We start from the raw sequence: 15,969 nt of genomic DNA on the forward strand, positions 1-15,969 counted from the left end.
CGAAATGTCTTTCTGGGAAACTTATTCTCCGGGCAATCAGAATTTTGAAGAAAAAGCATTCCGCCAGGAGAGTTTCGACGACAGACCTGTACGATCTAATTTGTCTTAACACATTTCGCGTCGGTCACGTAAAAATACGCCTTTTTTATCTTATCACTTAAAACAGCTGGTCACAGAAAAGTATTTCTTTTCTTTTTTCTTTTATCAATTTTGATTTCACATTTTTCTACAGAGTAATTTTCAATCGCGATATTTCTAGAAAATCTCCTTAAAGGGTAACATTAAATCGGTAGAATTTCGCGTGTAATGGATGTACTTTTACTCAATCAACGCGTATTTCGAGATGAAAACTTCGCGTTCGTACAGTCCGGATAAATGGTATACGTGTCAGCTATCTTCCAATGATTACGATTGAGAATTTACGAATAAGAAGATACAGAAACTTAAGATCGAATGTAAATTACACGTCAAACCAATACAAAACACGATACTTGTAAAACTTCAGTAACAATATCAGTAATACTACTGAAATTTAGATACTAATGACATGGATATATTGTGTGTGTGTCATTAAATTATAATATCCATCCAAATTGTTTCATATATGGTTAAAGACCAGTAACAGATCGGGATAATTAAACAACAGTGAATCGAGAAACAATTCCAACTAACGTCAAGAAAACATCTTATCTATCTATCCCAATGAAAGGTTTTAAGATTAGATCAAAAATGTCCAATATCACCGATACGTAGCAATACTTGTAAATCTTCTACCAATATCAGAGTAACATGATTCGACTAGCACGCGAAATTTCGTAGGTCTTCGATCAAAATCGAAGGCACGTTAAGACACCGAGGACAGGCGGCGCGACATTATATTAAAAGACTGGCACGACTTTCATTCATAACATCGAATTCGTCCAGTGAATGAAAGATTGATGTTTCCCAACCCCTCGACGAGTCACCCTCATCCACCCTCGAATATGCTTCGAGTTCTTCCGCGCTCGGATCACCGGCAGGAAGTAAATAATGATTTTTCCACGTTCCATAAACTGCACGATTTAATCTGTCAATGCTCCTTCACCTTCTTAAACCTGCAGCCGAGGGCGGCGCCGAAATCGCGTTCTATTTATTCCGTTATCCCTTTCACTGTGGATTAAAACGATGTGCCGCAATAATCATGTTACAAAAGATTGTTTTATAGGCAATAATTATTTGTCTATTGGTTGATACGCACTCTTCGTATGGAAATACGACTCATGCGTCGTGACAAAGAACGTAGATTTAAAAAATGTATATTTTCCGTCGTGCTCCACAGTGAAAGAGTGAATTTGATGGAAGCATTCTTGTATCGCATTAAAAAAGCCACTTATGGTAAACTTATACGAGATATACTGCCAGTCATAATTATGAGAACTAAACCTACTTACAATTATTCCAAAACTCCAACAAATTTTATTTTATTTACATTTATTACAGAATTTCACGTTATAAGCGGCAAATATTATACGAATCAATTTATAACAAGATAATGAGAAAATTAAAGCAACGGAGAGCATAGAATTTATATTGATACCGCCAAACGTCTAAATATTTATATGGCTGACAGGGTACAAATTTGATCCGCGATCTTACACAGAAATGTACGAAAATCGTACGCGACTGAAGGATTAAATTTGAAACAGCATCTTAATTTTTGCACTTGCGTAAGCGTTTCGCGTAAACGACATAGAAGAAAATTGAATTCTCGTTGTTATAATCAACCAAGAAGGAGAGATCGTTGACTGTACTGTGTTGGGGACGAGAGGAAAGCGGAAAGGATGGATTTTAGAGAATCCAAGGAGCGTGGTTTCGCGTTTTGGGTGGCTCTAACGATGCTCGGCTGCCGAAGAAGGAGAAGATCGTCGCCGTAACGATTTCGCTAACGAACGTCTTCGAGCGCCACAACAAAGTCGAAATATAATCCTCTTACACACCAGAAAGCTGGAAGCTGGCTGCGCGTGTAATCGGGGCTTAAAAGTGGAGCATTACACGCGGTTCCCGGTCCCGCAACCGGGACTACGTGTTTCGAGAAAATCGAAAGGATCTCTGATCCCGCTAATGGATCCCCGATCGACGGGTTAATTAAACGACAAACGTGGTTTGCGCCCGATTTAAGCAGACGTTCCCCAAGAACGCTGTATTTTAACCCCTTCGGCTTTTCCACTCGTAATACGAACTGTACTTGTACTATTTTTTCGGTATCATAAATATGAATCTTACGCGCGTACACAATTTATACGATTATTAGACACGAACATTATGTTGAAAAAATATTCCCTTTCTTTTCTTCATAATGATTAATTCGCCTACTATATCATATATAGCGAGAAAATGTAAAATATGAAAATACTGTGATTCCAGGGACTTTGACGAGCAATGGCGATCTTTATTTGCCTAATGAGAAACATATGGAACATTTCGATCTACGAGAAAATTCACCGAAAGCGTTCAACGTACGAAAATCTACGCAACGCGCACATGCAAAAATGTATGAAATATTTGAAGTATGGTACACCTACTTCTTACAATATTTAGTACGTGGAACTAAACTTCGTTTAAATTCCATTTGCTTAATTACGTTCGTAAAAGCATAAAATTTCATAAGTATCTACAATTTCTTTACGAATAAAGAAGACAGGTATGCGATGCGTTTGATGTTGCGAATAAAATCGGTAGGAAATTCATGGCATTAAATTAAAGATAAGCCTAGATCCAAAATTTTCTCGTGTAACGCACAATTTTCAGGAAAGAAAGACATACAAAGACAAAAGAGGAGGACAGATTCGAGCGAAGCGATCTGACCGATTAGACTTGTGGATTAACAAAGGCTTCTCGCTGTCAGTGCCGCAGGACACCCCCGTGTCGTTGTCAGTAGCGAAGGGAGGAAGGTTCTAAGTGAGCTTTATCCTCGTTTTATCTTGTTTTCTAACCACCCCTCGAGTCCCATCGCGAGAGGATCGTAGCTAGAGGACGAGCATCGGTCATCTAGGCGCTCCATTTAATCCTGCTGGAAAAGAACCCCCGTGGCGTGGAGACAAGTAGGGATATCCTGCAGGATACGAGAAGGAGCAAGACGAAAGGGAGAGAGAAAGAGAGAGGGAGAGAGGTTAAGGCTAGAAACCGGCAGGATGTCGCTAATTCGACCCTTCGAAACTTGACCTGCTCGACTTTCCTAGTCCACTTCCACTTTAATTTACGACATTATTTTCCGCGCCGCGGACTGATGAATCCTTTTAATTGTCCGTGGCTAATGTCGCCATTTATGCGGCCTCCGCCATATAGTACACGGAAGAATCTATTTCCATGTTTCTCTGTTATAAGAAATATCGTTTCGACGCTTTGATGTTCTAATCTTATGGCCGTGAGATCTAAAATAGCTACATCTTTTCAAAGAAAAAATAAATAGCAAATGGAGACAGACAGAAAAGGATATTTCATTTTAAATTCTATGACACTTCTACCGTATCAACTTCCTCAAACGATAAATGGATCTTCTACTCTCAACTTATCGAATATCCCAATTTTCCTCTCTATTACGATGATAGTATCACCTGTCATACGTCTGCAGATTTGTTTCTTGATATAATAATGATATTCGTGTCTCGTTAAAGATGAAATCGTTTAAATGTTTCACATAATACATACAGTATAGACACGAAGGTTTTCTAGAAGTGTTCGAACAGTTTCATGAGCCACCGTACATAAAAGGAACAGACTAAAACAAATAACTGAACTTCCGTGGAACCTATGCAAAAATTAAAAGACGTTGCTGTAAGAAGAACAGAACGAGCTTCCCTTGAAAAGGGAATCCACGTTTCAACAATGCCGAACAAGAATAATCCTCTATATCTTCGTTCCGTAAAACCCTTCGCCCCCGTGTCATAAAAATGGCCAAAACCTAGCCCAAAATTCATTTTCCAAAGCAGCCACCAACACAAGAGAACAAGTCGTAAAGTCGTGTTCATCGTTCGTAGAATGCATATATTAAGACGTGTCCGGCGCACTTGTCGCAGTGGGGAGAAAGCTAACAAATGTCCCTCCTGAAGCGTTTGACCCCTGGTAAGTTCAGCCACCCACGCGTTAGACTAAATCTCGAGTCAGGAAGCCAGAGAAAGAGAGAGAGAGAGAACAACCCCTCTCCGAAGCTCGAGCATTTATGGAAGGACGGTTGGTGCAGCGTAGTCCGACCGCATAGTCCGAACCAGGAGGAAACTAATCAGCAAATTCGTGTTCTAAATCTAAATCGCCGACCGAATATTAATTCGAGACCTCTCTGTCTTTGTCTATGTGTTCGGCTATGGTCGTGCAACAGAGCCAAGAGAAGTCCCCCATTCCGTAGCGAAACCGGGCCTTCGTCGTCCACCTTCGTCTCCTAGGTTTTGCGCGATACAGCAGCAGCCGTTGGTGTAGCTACGAGAGAGCGCACACAAGGCTGATTTGTGACACCGGCTGGCGCCTAAGCGATATTTACGACTGTCGTTCAAGGAATCGAAACACCGTGGCTACGCGACGTTCTCCACGGGGCCGCTTTTAATTGCATTGAAAAGTCCCTCGGTTCCCGGAAATCGATTTCGAGAGCCATGCTTCGCAGTCGGGGTAAAAAAGCTGCGGCTATGGCCAAGAACCCTTTGGAAACGTTAACCCCTTAAACGGGCGGAGTCGATAGAGATGATAGAAACGAGCGGATCTAATTGCCATCGTTGAAATAAACGCGGTTCGATTCGACGGTTTGCTTAGAAACGTTTATGGCTGCATTCTCTCGTATCTACGATGACATGTCGTGTGTTATAAGTTGTGAAAGGAAGTTGCAAGATCTGAACGTAATTATTTCTTACGATGACTCGATTGAATTAGAAGCTGGTCTTCGGCTGTTCGTTGGTTGCTTTTGGAACGCCAACGTGAAAGAATTATATTTTTTATTTTTCAACTACAAAGCTGCATTAATGTACATCATAAGATAAAGAGTAGAAAAGGGCAGTGACGTTGCAAACACTATTTTTTAAGTCTGCCTTAAAATTTACCACTATTTACGCCGTCTTGCGATAATAATGAACGATTGTATACGTAAATCACCTGTTTCTTAACAATTGAACATTAATCGTCTACTTGCGAAGCGAAACTGACAAATTATCAAAAAATTGGAATTAATCAGTTAAGCTTCCTTGAGACTCGATTAATAATTAATCGAACGCCTCTCCCATTGCAAGCTAATTCCATTAACAACAACGAGATTATCCTTCCGTGGAAACCTGGCCGTCTAAAAGAGGATTCTCACCCCCGCACCAGGACAGAGGGCAAGCAAGACCAGGAGTCCAGAACAAACAGACAATTTAGCTCGTTTTAAGGGCACGCGTCCTAACGGGCAAAAGCGAAGCGGAGAACCGAGCACTTGGTACTGGTTGGCAAAAAATCGGGGGTTGCTTTCGGTGACTGATACGGCCCTGACTAACGAGCCTCCGCCGGACCATCGTTCCACTCTTAAAGCCTCGAAGGGTGGTCCTTTCTCCCTCTCGCGTCCACGGTCCTTTCCACGTTTCTTTCCTCGTCGTTCACGAAGACACATTAGGCACCGTCCAACCTCGTATCAATCACTCGACAACCCTGGTAGCCGAGGATCCTTCGTCGGTCTTCGGTTGACAGAACCGGAGGTGACGCGATTGAATACCACCCTCCGGGCATCTACGGCCCACCGACATGATGACGATGCTCCTGGAAAACCTGGGGAAGGAAATGTTCCTCGTTCGACTGCACCCGTTTAATGGACGACAGCCGAAAGACGATCGACCGCTAACGAGCTACAGCGGAATAGCTCGCGTTTTCCTATCATCGGTTGTGCTTTCTGTAAGGCTCGGTGAAGACGAGTTGTGTGACATGTGGCAGGGATTTTCCAGTGACAATTTCCAGCGATTTGGTAGTTTTTGCGTTCTTCTGAGGTATCATCTGCGATCATAACTTTGCGATATAGCAGCCTTATTTGCATTGTGCTCGAGATTCCTTTATATTTTTAATAGAACACTATTCGGACAAGCGTAGGATGTAGTACGCACTAAGCAACAGTAGTGTCGTACGGATGGATTTTTGGAAATATAAACGTAGCGATAACGCGTACCTGTTTTTCTAAAAATACAATATAATTGCCGATGTCGTGTCGTCAAATATGTACAACCAATTCCCGTGATAGAATCGCAATAAAACCATGCATAAAGATTCCAAAGCCGACGATCTGAATTTCCTAAACGAAAAAGCTGAAAACAGAATCTCGATGGAGGAAGACGTAGAACGAGAAGATCAATCGGGGATGTAGATCAAGCGGCACGAGTCCGCGAGTCAGCGAGTGTAGAGAAGATCACGGTTTTAACCCTAAACGACATCTCCATCTGGGCGATCCGCGATCCGGCTACTGGATATCCCAGGACGAGACGCCGGGCCATTGAGGCGCGGTCTTTGCAATTCAAATGAACCGCTGGACGATCCCCGACGAGGCAGAGCCTTGACAAATGTCGACGGAAAAAAATGCTCGACGATCCACGACCGAGAGACGGACAAGACAATGGGATGTTTAGAGCCCTCCCGGTCTCTTGTACGCGAGAGACACGCCGGTACCAAACAGCGCAACCAACGACGTGAACATCGGTCCGTAGATCCCCCTGGTGCTACCTTCGGGACCCAATTTGCCTGCCAGTTAGACGACAAGGATCAGTCGTTCGACAAAGTGGACTTGCGCGTGGCCGATTCACCAAGAGGATGCGTAAACCTGATCCGACTTCCTGGGATTCGCGTGTCAATTTGCAGAGAGAGAATGCACGCAAGTCGAGGTGAGTTTGAAAGGATTGAAAGTGGATTAGTTTACAGCGTGTGTTTTATGTGTGAGAAGAATTGATCTCGTTGGATATGTAGAAGTATCATCGAAAGTGTTATATGTACATATACTGTTCCAATCTCGGATAAATAATAGTGTGGTCTGTGTAAAAGTTAGGAAGATTGTAATTGCGTGTACGCGTTTCATTATAAAAGCGTGCTGGACTTTTCAAGTACGAAGAGTTGAAAATAATATTAGACAATTCTAAATGCGCTGATATCTATAAAGGAATAAATAACGTACTAATTTTCCTCTGCTTTGTGTTATAATAAAAGCAAGGTGAATTTATGTTGCAACCCAATATCTCGAAATTTCGAATTGCGCTACTTCTGCATCACTCTGTATATGTAAAAAGAAAAAAGAGGAGAGAAGATCGTAGAACCGTGAAATTTGTTCGCAATGAAAAGAATTGTTGCCGGGGGATCGAATCACGAGGATCAAGGGCGAGAAACTTTTAGAAGCCCATTTGGACCGGCACCACCTACTCATCTCCCCGACGGCACCGGTTTTTCTGTCGGTTAATTTTCAGGATACTTCTTAATTATAATGAGACACTTTGGGGTCTGCCAGAGAAGCCAACCGAGAATGGCAGCGGAACAAACGTAGGAGGGGTATTTATGTAAATCGGTGGCTAATGTCTTCTGGCATTATTCCTCGGGTTAGGTTACAAGAGGGGAGCAGAGTGAACCGAAGGAAACGTACAGTTTCACACACATGTATGCATACATTCTCACATTAAAAATATACATACGGAAAATTATCTTTTAAAAATAATAATTTAAATCGCAAAACTTTATACTATCAATTAGGTACAAGTCTTAGTTGAAAAATCTGTTGAAACACATTTCAGCGTTAACAGAACTTTAATATTCAATATAAACAGTGAATTTTAAATTATGCCCATTTTCAGAGAAATCTAATTTAATGCATTAACAATCTATCATTCTTATTAGTGTTATCTAACGTAGCGAGAAAAATATATAAAGATCGTAAAAAGGAAATTGGTCAAATTGTAACAAAAAACGAATGATAGTCAAAGAGCGAATACCTGGTCAATCACAGGGACATTCCTCTCCCTATTAGTCAGCTGTTTACACGACACAAGAAAAAGAAACTCCAATTTCCCTGTAGTAAACTGCCTACAATTTCCTCGTCTCGATTAAGTCACAAATAAATTCTAACCGGATCAGGAGATCCGGTTACGTGTAAACGTGAAATTTGTGGCAAGAGAAATGCCTCCGACTTCCACGACGCGATTAAGCCACAAATAAATCCTAGACGTATTGAGAGATCCAGCTAAAGTCGGAAAAAGGAAAAATCAGCAGTTGTACACGCCTGTGCGTGAGATCGTGTACCGATAATTAGATTGGCCATGTTCGCATTGTAGAGAGAAAGAGAAAGAGAGAAAGAGAGAGAAAAGAAAAAAGAGACACGTGGGGGAGCACTGGTAACGATCCGCCTAGGGACGATCGTTTACATAATGACCCCCCTGGAATCGTACGAAAATTAATTGCCGATAAGATCGAACGGTCCCAGGATGGAATAAAAGAGAAAGCCGTTAATTGCACGATCAGTCTTCGGATCTCTGTACTGTACCAGGAAATTGATAGGCCTCTGTCGTCCAACATGTGCAACCATCGTACTCATTGCACATACATACATTATAATCGTCTCAGTCCGCGTCCAATTATAACCCATGATGGATACATATGGTGGTTGTTCTATCAGAAAAATATTCAAAAATGTTAAAAAGCGTGGAACTGTAGATTATGCGTATACTAGTAGCCATTAAGATATAAATTGATTAAAGGTGCAACATGTAAAATTTTCCAATTAGCGCGAAAATTAAAATTCTTAATGTTTTTCTGGGGTACATTTTAAATGGTACTTACTCGGTTGCGTATGGAAATCAGAGTTGATCTTCTTAATGATGATCGGATAATCGACGTCGTAAAATTGCATCAATTTCGCCCATTCGTCGGCTGTTATAATGGTATAGCTGTAACCAATTTTTCAACATGTTATTACATACGTTTAATCCAGCGAATTAGAAATCGCGAAGATAAACAAAGTGGGAAACTAAGAAAAAGTATTCTTCAGAAGTATTTTCTCCTCTTATAATTGTCTACGATATTAATTGCTGCGACAAACACATTTACATTCATTTACAATGCACTTCGTACCAATAGTAATACACTTTTTATTTTATCTAATAGAACGTAATAAGATATGATAATAAATGAAAAACTGTCTAATTAATATGTCTAAGAGCTGTCTGTTATCAATTATTCATATTATTTTGTTTCGTTCTTCATATCTAAGAAATATCCAATCGATTATTTAGTCAATAATCACTCGGTTACAGAGACAGGCAAATAAAACCAAACGGTGTACGATAGCACTGGCAGGGGCGTACTCGCAAGGTGGAACTCGCGATTTTCCGACAACGGTGTAGAATCCGTAATGGTTTTTGCCCCGTCTCCCTTAATTATACCGCAAATTAGAAATTTCTTGCCGCGCACCGGCTCCAGCTTTTTGCCTCGCAATTGTTCACCCGATCCTGGCGTGGTTCCTGAAGCTCGTGCACCACGCCGCGCCGGCATCTCGCGTCGCTATGATCGATAATGCCTTTAAAAATCACGCGAAATACGCGTACTGATTATCCCTAAACTTCTTCTTTAATCGTCAGAGAACCGCAGAATATTTTACATGCGCGTGAACGAATGGAAAATCTCTTGTAAAAGAAGAATATCAGAGTACGATCCATTGTCAGTGATTTCAACGATTTAGTTCGCAAAGAAACGACTACCTCTACGAGATTTTGTAAGAAAAAATAATGAAAAATGTTCGAAATTTAGATGGTCTATAAAATATCAAGAAACATTAACGTTTCTATGGATTCCGAAGAATTGTAGAAATACAATTATTTAGAGTAAATATGATAGGAAGATGTATCATTTGTAATTAGAAGTATCGTTTGTAATTCGTAGAAATATATGATTAATAAGAAAGTGTGAGAAAGCGAAGCATGGTCGGAACGAAAAATTGAAACTCACTGACTTCGAATGGTCATAAATTAGAAGCCAAGACTTTAAATGGAAAATAGACAAAAAAAGAAAGATAGATGAATATTTATGTTATACGTAAAAGACGTCAATAAATTAATAAATTAATAGCTACATACTGCGACTAATTAAAATGATAAATACCGATAACTGTATCGCACAAAGTATAGTTGTACAAAGTTTAATACAAAGAATAAATCTTTTCCTTTGAATAATTTGTAATTCGTTGATAAAATAGTTGTTCCATTATTTCATTCGTTTTCTAACTTCTAACGAAATATAGAAATATCCGAGAACTTCATCGAAACAGCCTTGCATCTTCGAAAAAGAAAGTCGTGTTTTTTCGCCAAGAGAATGATCACGTTGAAAAATGATAATCTTCCTCCATTAAGCGATTTAATTAAAATTATCAGATGCAATATATATATATATATATATATATATATATATACGTTCCTTGACGACGTAGAAATTTATGGAGGCACGTTTCGAAGCGATCGAACGAGCTAGCAACCAGCTGATACGAGACGATGATGACTCGACCGATAATTAGTTGCGCGACATTAATTTCGATTCAACGCAATATGCCGCGTGCTCTCATTTGAATTTTCACGAGGCAAAAACCGCGCGGACGAGCTTGTCGACTCTCCTCGTGTATTTGCCTAACGCCGGAATAATGGTGGATGCATCGAGGAGAGCCGGAGAAAAAGGGAGGAAATCGGAGAAATCCTCGTTGGATGAATAGAAAAAAAGCAAGCCCAGTCTCGAACGAGACACGACACCGTTCGCGTTATTGAATATAATTTGTCGTTTAACACAGTCCATGTTATTTCGATCGAATGGTCGTTAACCCGCATCGTTTCTACATGTTTGCGATAATAGAAAATCAATCGAAAAATGTTATCAGAGTTGACATTGAAAAAAAGTATCCGAAAGCAGAGAATCTTGTAAAAAAATATGCATTCGTACTGTAGAATCTTCTAACAGCATGATTATAGAAATTCTATAGAACTAGAAATTAACTTGCATTTATCCAAAAAGTAATAAAAGAGTTACAGAAGAGGGGATTACGCGAAAAAGTTGAACATCAGCCATGTTTATTAATAAGAAAGCATTAATAATCTAGTCTTAGATCACTTCTAGGATGACTATAAAACGAGTATCAGCTTTTTGTTAGAAAGTCAAACTACGAAAGAATTTATCGATGAATAGCAAAATTTACCTACTTTTCTTGATCTTTAATAGATTATACTATTCTTTGGTGTTCGATAATTTTTCTAATTATTTCTAATTTCACAGAATCCCCAAAATAATTCTTCCATCTAAATAATTTACAAACTACTAACAAACTATTTTTAAACATTATCTATCTATGTCTTTGACACATTTCTACGATTTTCATTTCGTGGAATCTACACGGTCACGCCGTAAAAACTGTTTACCCTCGTTTCAAAAAATTCGTCTCGTTTTACTATCATCCCCTATCATGTTAAAGATGAACTAGGATTCCGTGGACAGCCATTTGAGAGTAATTGAATCGCTATAGTCGGTAAGAAAGCACGAAGAAAAGCTACAAGGAGGCGAAAGGTCGAAGATTGACGGCTAAAATGATTTTTTAACGGTCTGGATACAGCAGAGGGTGAACAGACGGACGACTTAAGCCGTCGGCTATCTTAGGCAGATAGTGGACAATGGTTTAGCATAATGGTCAGAGGGTGGATTGCCACGTTGGCCCCGGGGGCGTGTTTGTGACATTTTCGTGTATCCATCACGTAGCGTGGACTCGGAGGACGGGCAAAGAAGAAAATGGTGCCAGGAGATCACGCACTTTTGCTTTATAATACAGTGGTTATGGACTGTACTTTGAGAAAAGCAAGGATATCCTGACTTCTCCGTGGTTAACGTTCCAGCGTTTCTTGAAGAGCAACTAAATATTATTCTTAGGTAGTTGAAGCGTTCTACGATTTATCTGTGACATTATTTGGATCTCCTTCTTACATATTTCTAAAATAATAGATTAAGATAATATAATATATGGATAATACAAAGGGGAAATAAGGAATAAATTTAAGTCTAAAGAATAAAATTGAAATAATAAATCGAGAGAAAAATTACTTACAGTTCATTGTTGATAGAAGGTGAATAGAGAAATCCTTTGTGCGGTTCGCAGAGAAGAAAACCGTTTCTAATACCAACCGGTGGTGTTTTCGAAAACACTTCAGCGTATCTAAAACAAAGGTGAGAACTCGTATTAAAAATCATTGAGGAATAACTTTATCTATTCAATTATAAAGTATTCGAATTACCAGACCGCTGGTAATTATACGTTTATAAAAATTGTATGTATAGGATTGTATTAAGACGTACATAAAACATGTATGGTACACAATTGTTTAAAATATTGGAATTAAAATATCGTTGAACTGTGTTCCCAGAATACCTAGAATTATATGTACATTCACAGTCTAATAATTACACGTTCTAAGAAATAAACGCACAATTTCACCCTTAAAAACATTGGCAAATATCTCGATTGCTATTTGGTAAATCCACCCCCGAGCTCCTGGCATTTGCAAGCGACAAGCAGTACCGGTACGCATGATAAATCCCCAGGCATTAAAAATATATTTCCAGGATTATTTTTTACGAACACTGTCAGCCAGTTAATCGTTTCGAATAATGCAACCTCGTCCGTGACACGTCTTTCGGGTCGTGGACCAGAAAGACGACGAGGAGGAACGCTTCCTTCGGGACATTCCAGGGGTGGAGATGTGTCGGGGGATTGGGGTTGTGCATCATTTTTCACATACCACGAGGGGGCGGACGGTTTTTGCCGTCTCCCTACCCATCCGCCATCCAGATAATGCTCTTAAAGACAGATATCTCCCGCGAAACGAGCCAGGTACGCGATCGTACAGAGACGAGGTAAACTTGAACGGAAAATCTGCCTGGATTTTCCAAATGGAACGTTCCACCCTTCATGGAAAAGGCGACAATTGGAATTCGCGGCAACGCGAAACGTAATTTTTCATCGCTACTTTTCCATAAGGATTATTAATACTATATTTCATGTCCATTGTTCCTAAAACCAACGTATTCGTTTAGTCGATTTAACAGTCGTTGGCAAATTACGTTTATCGTTGACATTACGTCGATATAGACAGGATTTAGAAGAGGGAAAAATGGTACTTTTCTACTCCTTCCGTTCAATCATCAAAAAGGGATAGGTTTACAAAGCGCAATACCATATTTACTGTATATCTTAACACGTATCGCAAACTCAATATACATAAATATACCTCCGCTCAAAAGTCTTAGAACAGCCTGTGCACGAGCCTCGAAATTGGACAAAGATTGACACAGAAAGTGTACGCTGCCAATATATCGACTTTTACGATTTTGTTAAAGCATGCACGCAATTTAAAAGCCCGATCTACGTCGAGCATTAAAAAAATGCTCCCAAGAGTGAAATTGATCGCATTTCGCTTCTGAGAAGCTCGATTTATTCGAACAATCGCCGCGTAACCTGTCGCCAGTCTGCGCCCCGATACAACGAAAAGAAGAAAAATTTTCCAATAAATTTTCCGATAAAACAAGGAATCTCGGTGTCGCTCGGAATCACCCATGTCGATTATTGAAAAAATCTATCTATGTACGAGTGAGGGGTGGTGGGACGGAGAGAAAAAGAAGTAGAAAAGCAGAAAGCTCGCGGAAACCGCGAGGACACCGAGGAAGTGCAAATATCCGTTGTAGAGGATTTAAAAAATGTCTCCCTGCCGGATACCCCGAAGCGGGTTTTCCAGAAGCGAATATGCGTATTAATTATGAGCCTTGTTCAAACAGTCGAACAGAGGGACGCAGGGGGTGAGGTGAAAATTGGCCGCCCTTATTACAGTCGAGCCAGGGAGCAACTTCTCTTCTCTCTCTTTCCGTCGTTCGTGCTTTCCGTGTCCCTGTTTCTCTGATCTGCACCTTCGTCCTCTTCCTCTCTCGTCACAGACACGATTCTCCTCTCCTCTCTCTTTTTTTTTATTTCTCATTCGAGGCTTTGTTTAACTTCTGTCGCGGAATTTTTCCGGTCCACAGCGATTATTACTCCCAGGAGATGGAAGAGGAAAACAGGAACCGAGAACTCCTGATGCAAGAGGGGGTGGTAGTTATGTATCCCACTACAAGAGGATGGGATACGTTCCGAGGAAATCGTTTGGAAATGCCTCGATAATTCGGTCGGGAGTCAAACACCAATACGCTCATACCGTCTTCCAATACTTTTGCATTTTTTAAACAAGAATTTAGGTTCGGAGACCAACAATTTTGGCAGTCCAAATCCAAGTATGAATCTCAGTTCAGTTGGCTGAATCTTTTAGTTTCTTAACTCGACATTCTTCTCGCAGACGCGTCTTAACATTCATTTGAATGATGTATAAAGACATTTATCCCCTTAAAATATCCTGTAAACTGCAAAGATGGCACACAAAGAGAACCATTAGCCTTCCAATATTCCTTCTAATATTTTTCTTTGCGATTCCATTTCGAAGAACTAAAATCTACATAACAGATACATATCAGATAATTGCATAAAGAAAATAAATAATTCTACCTCGATAAAGATGAAAATTAATTTGACTAATTTGCATCAAAGTACAGTCTGCAATCGACAAAATCGATCTGTACAAAATCTAAGCCTTCCTACGTCTAAACTTCTTATTTTTAGCTTCAAGTTCGACGAACTATGGAGCCCAAGTTTTTGTTTTTAAACATGGAAAAATAAGGTAACATCGTCAAAGGAAAAGCGATTTAGCATGCCACAACCGGAAGGTTTAATACGGCTGGGAGCATGAAATTGAAATCGTTCTATGTCGTTGCGCAGAGTGCAAAGAACATCATCCTCCAAGGCGCTGTTTTCTCTGGTGGAAGAGACGAACAGCTTCGAGGGAGAGATATCTCTGTTGATTAAGGTCTTCCGTGGATCGTTGTTGTCTCCAGACTCATTCGTGCATAGAGCAGGATATTACGCACCGGTACCGAATAATGATATCTCGACCGCAGTGATCATATAAACCGCAATGATTACAAGGATATCGGAGACCTATCGACGTCTCGTCTGGTATGCGAATTATTGTGCATTCGTGTCGCAATTCCGAATGAACAGCTTAATTGGAGTCCATCGTGCGAAAGAATCTCTTTAATACCGCAACTACCACAATAGTTAAAAGGGACAATTTGTCATTTTTCATACAAGTTTTATAAATTTACAGTGATGTAGTTTTGGAATTCGAGATATACGAATTTGTTTTCGAAGAAATAATTTCCTCGAGAAATTCGGCAGCCGATTGTACTGTACAAAAGTACTAAATGTGAGTGCTACAGACTCTTTTTCATCATCATAAAATAAAAAAAGCTGTACTAAAAGTTCCTGGAACAAATGTTAGATCACAAGAATTAATAATTAATAGAACAAAAAACGAAAAACCAATGCAGATGAGTTGGAAATCGAAGGTGATTAATTCATTGCACGCTGTAGACATGGAGTTCGTTTCGCCAGACAGATTTCCCTGAATAACATTTTCTGTCCATAACGATCTTTATTCAAGAACGAGTGGAAAAATAAAGAAAGATAAATGTAGTAAGAAACCAAGTTTTTTTCCCCGATTCGCGCGTATTTCTTGATACAGCAATCTTTTCATTAGCAACGTCAAAAGTGACACGCTTCGAAGAAGAATCGCCCTCGAAGGGGACTACAATACCGTTTCTACCCTGACATCCCTTTGAATGTGGGCGATGGTTCGATATTAGCTGGAGCAAACCGCTTTCGACGAGGACGACACGATTATTCGAGCGAAACAGGGGCGAATCCTCTCCGTTTCACTCACCAACACCCAGATAACCTACCCAATGTCCTCCTCCCTAGCTTTTCTTTCTCTGTTTTCCTCCTTTTTCCTCTACTTTCGTCTGTCCAATTCTACGCGTGACCAAAGTTTCTCCCTCCATCTTCTCTCCGCT

The 15,969-nt window shown here is 40.1% G+C and overlaps 1 protein-coding gene across 3 annotated transcripts in view; it reads right to left on the reverse strand.

The window, feature by feature from the left end:
• The window catches only part of LOC126872852 (ubiquitin carboxyl-terminal hydrolase 48-like), a 75,357-nt gene that overhangs the window by 42,189 nt on the left and 17,199 nt on the right, over positions 1 to 15,969 (reverse strand). For all 3 annotated transcript variants that reach the window (XM_050633052.1, XM_050633051.1, XM_050633053.1), the window contains 2 exons: positions 12,086 to 12,193; positions 8,794 to 8,900 (listed from right to left, as the gene is read on the reverse strand). In XM_050633052.1, coding sequence (XP_050489009.1) covers positions 8,794 to 8,900; positions 12,086 to 12,193 — 215 coding nt within the window. The remainder of the gene's footprint in view (positions 1 to 8,793; positions 8,901 to 12,085; positions 12,194 to 15,969) is intronic.

This window comes from Bombus huntii, chromosome 14 (assembly GCF_024542735.1).
Source record: "Bombus huntii isolate Logan2020A chromosome 14, iyBomHunt1.1, whole genome shotgun sequence".
Taxonomy (NCBI): Eukaryota; Metazoa; Arthropoda; class Insecta; order Hymenoptera; family Apidae; genus Bombus; species Bombus huntii.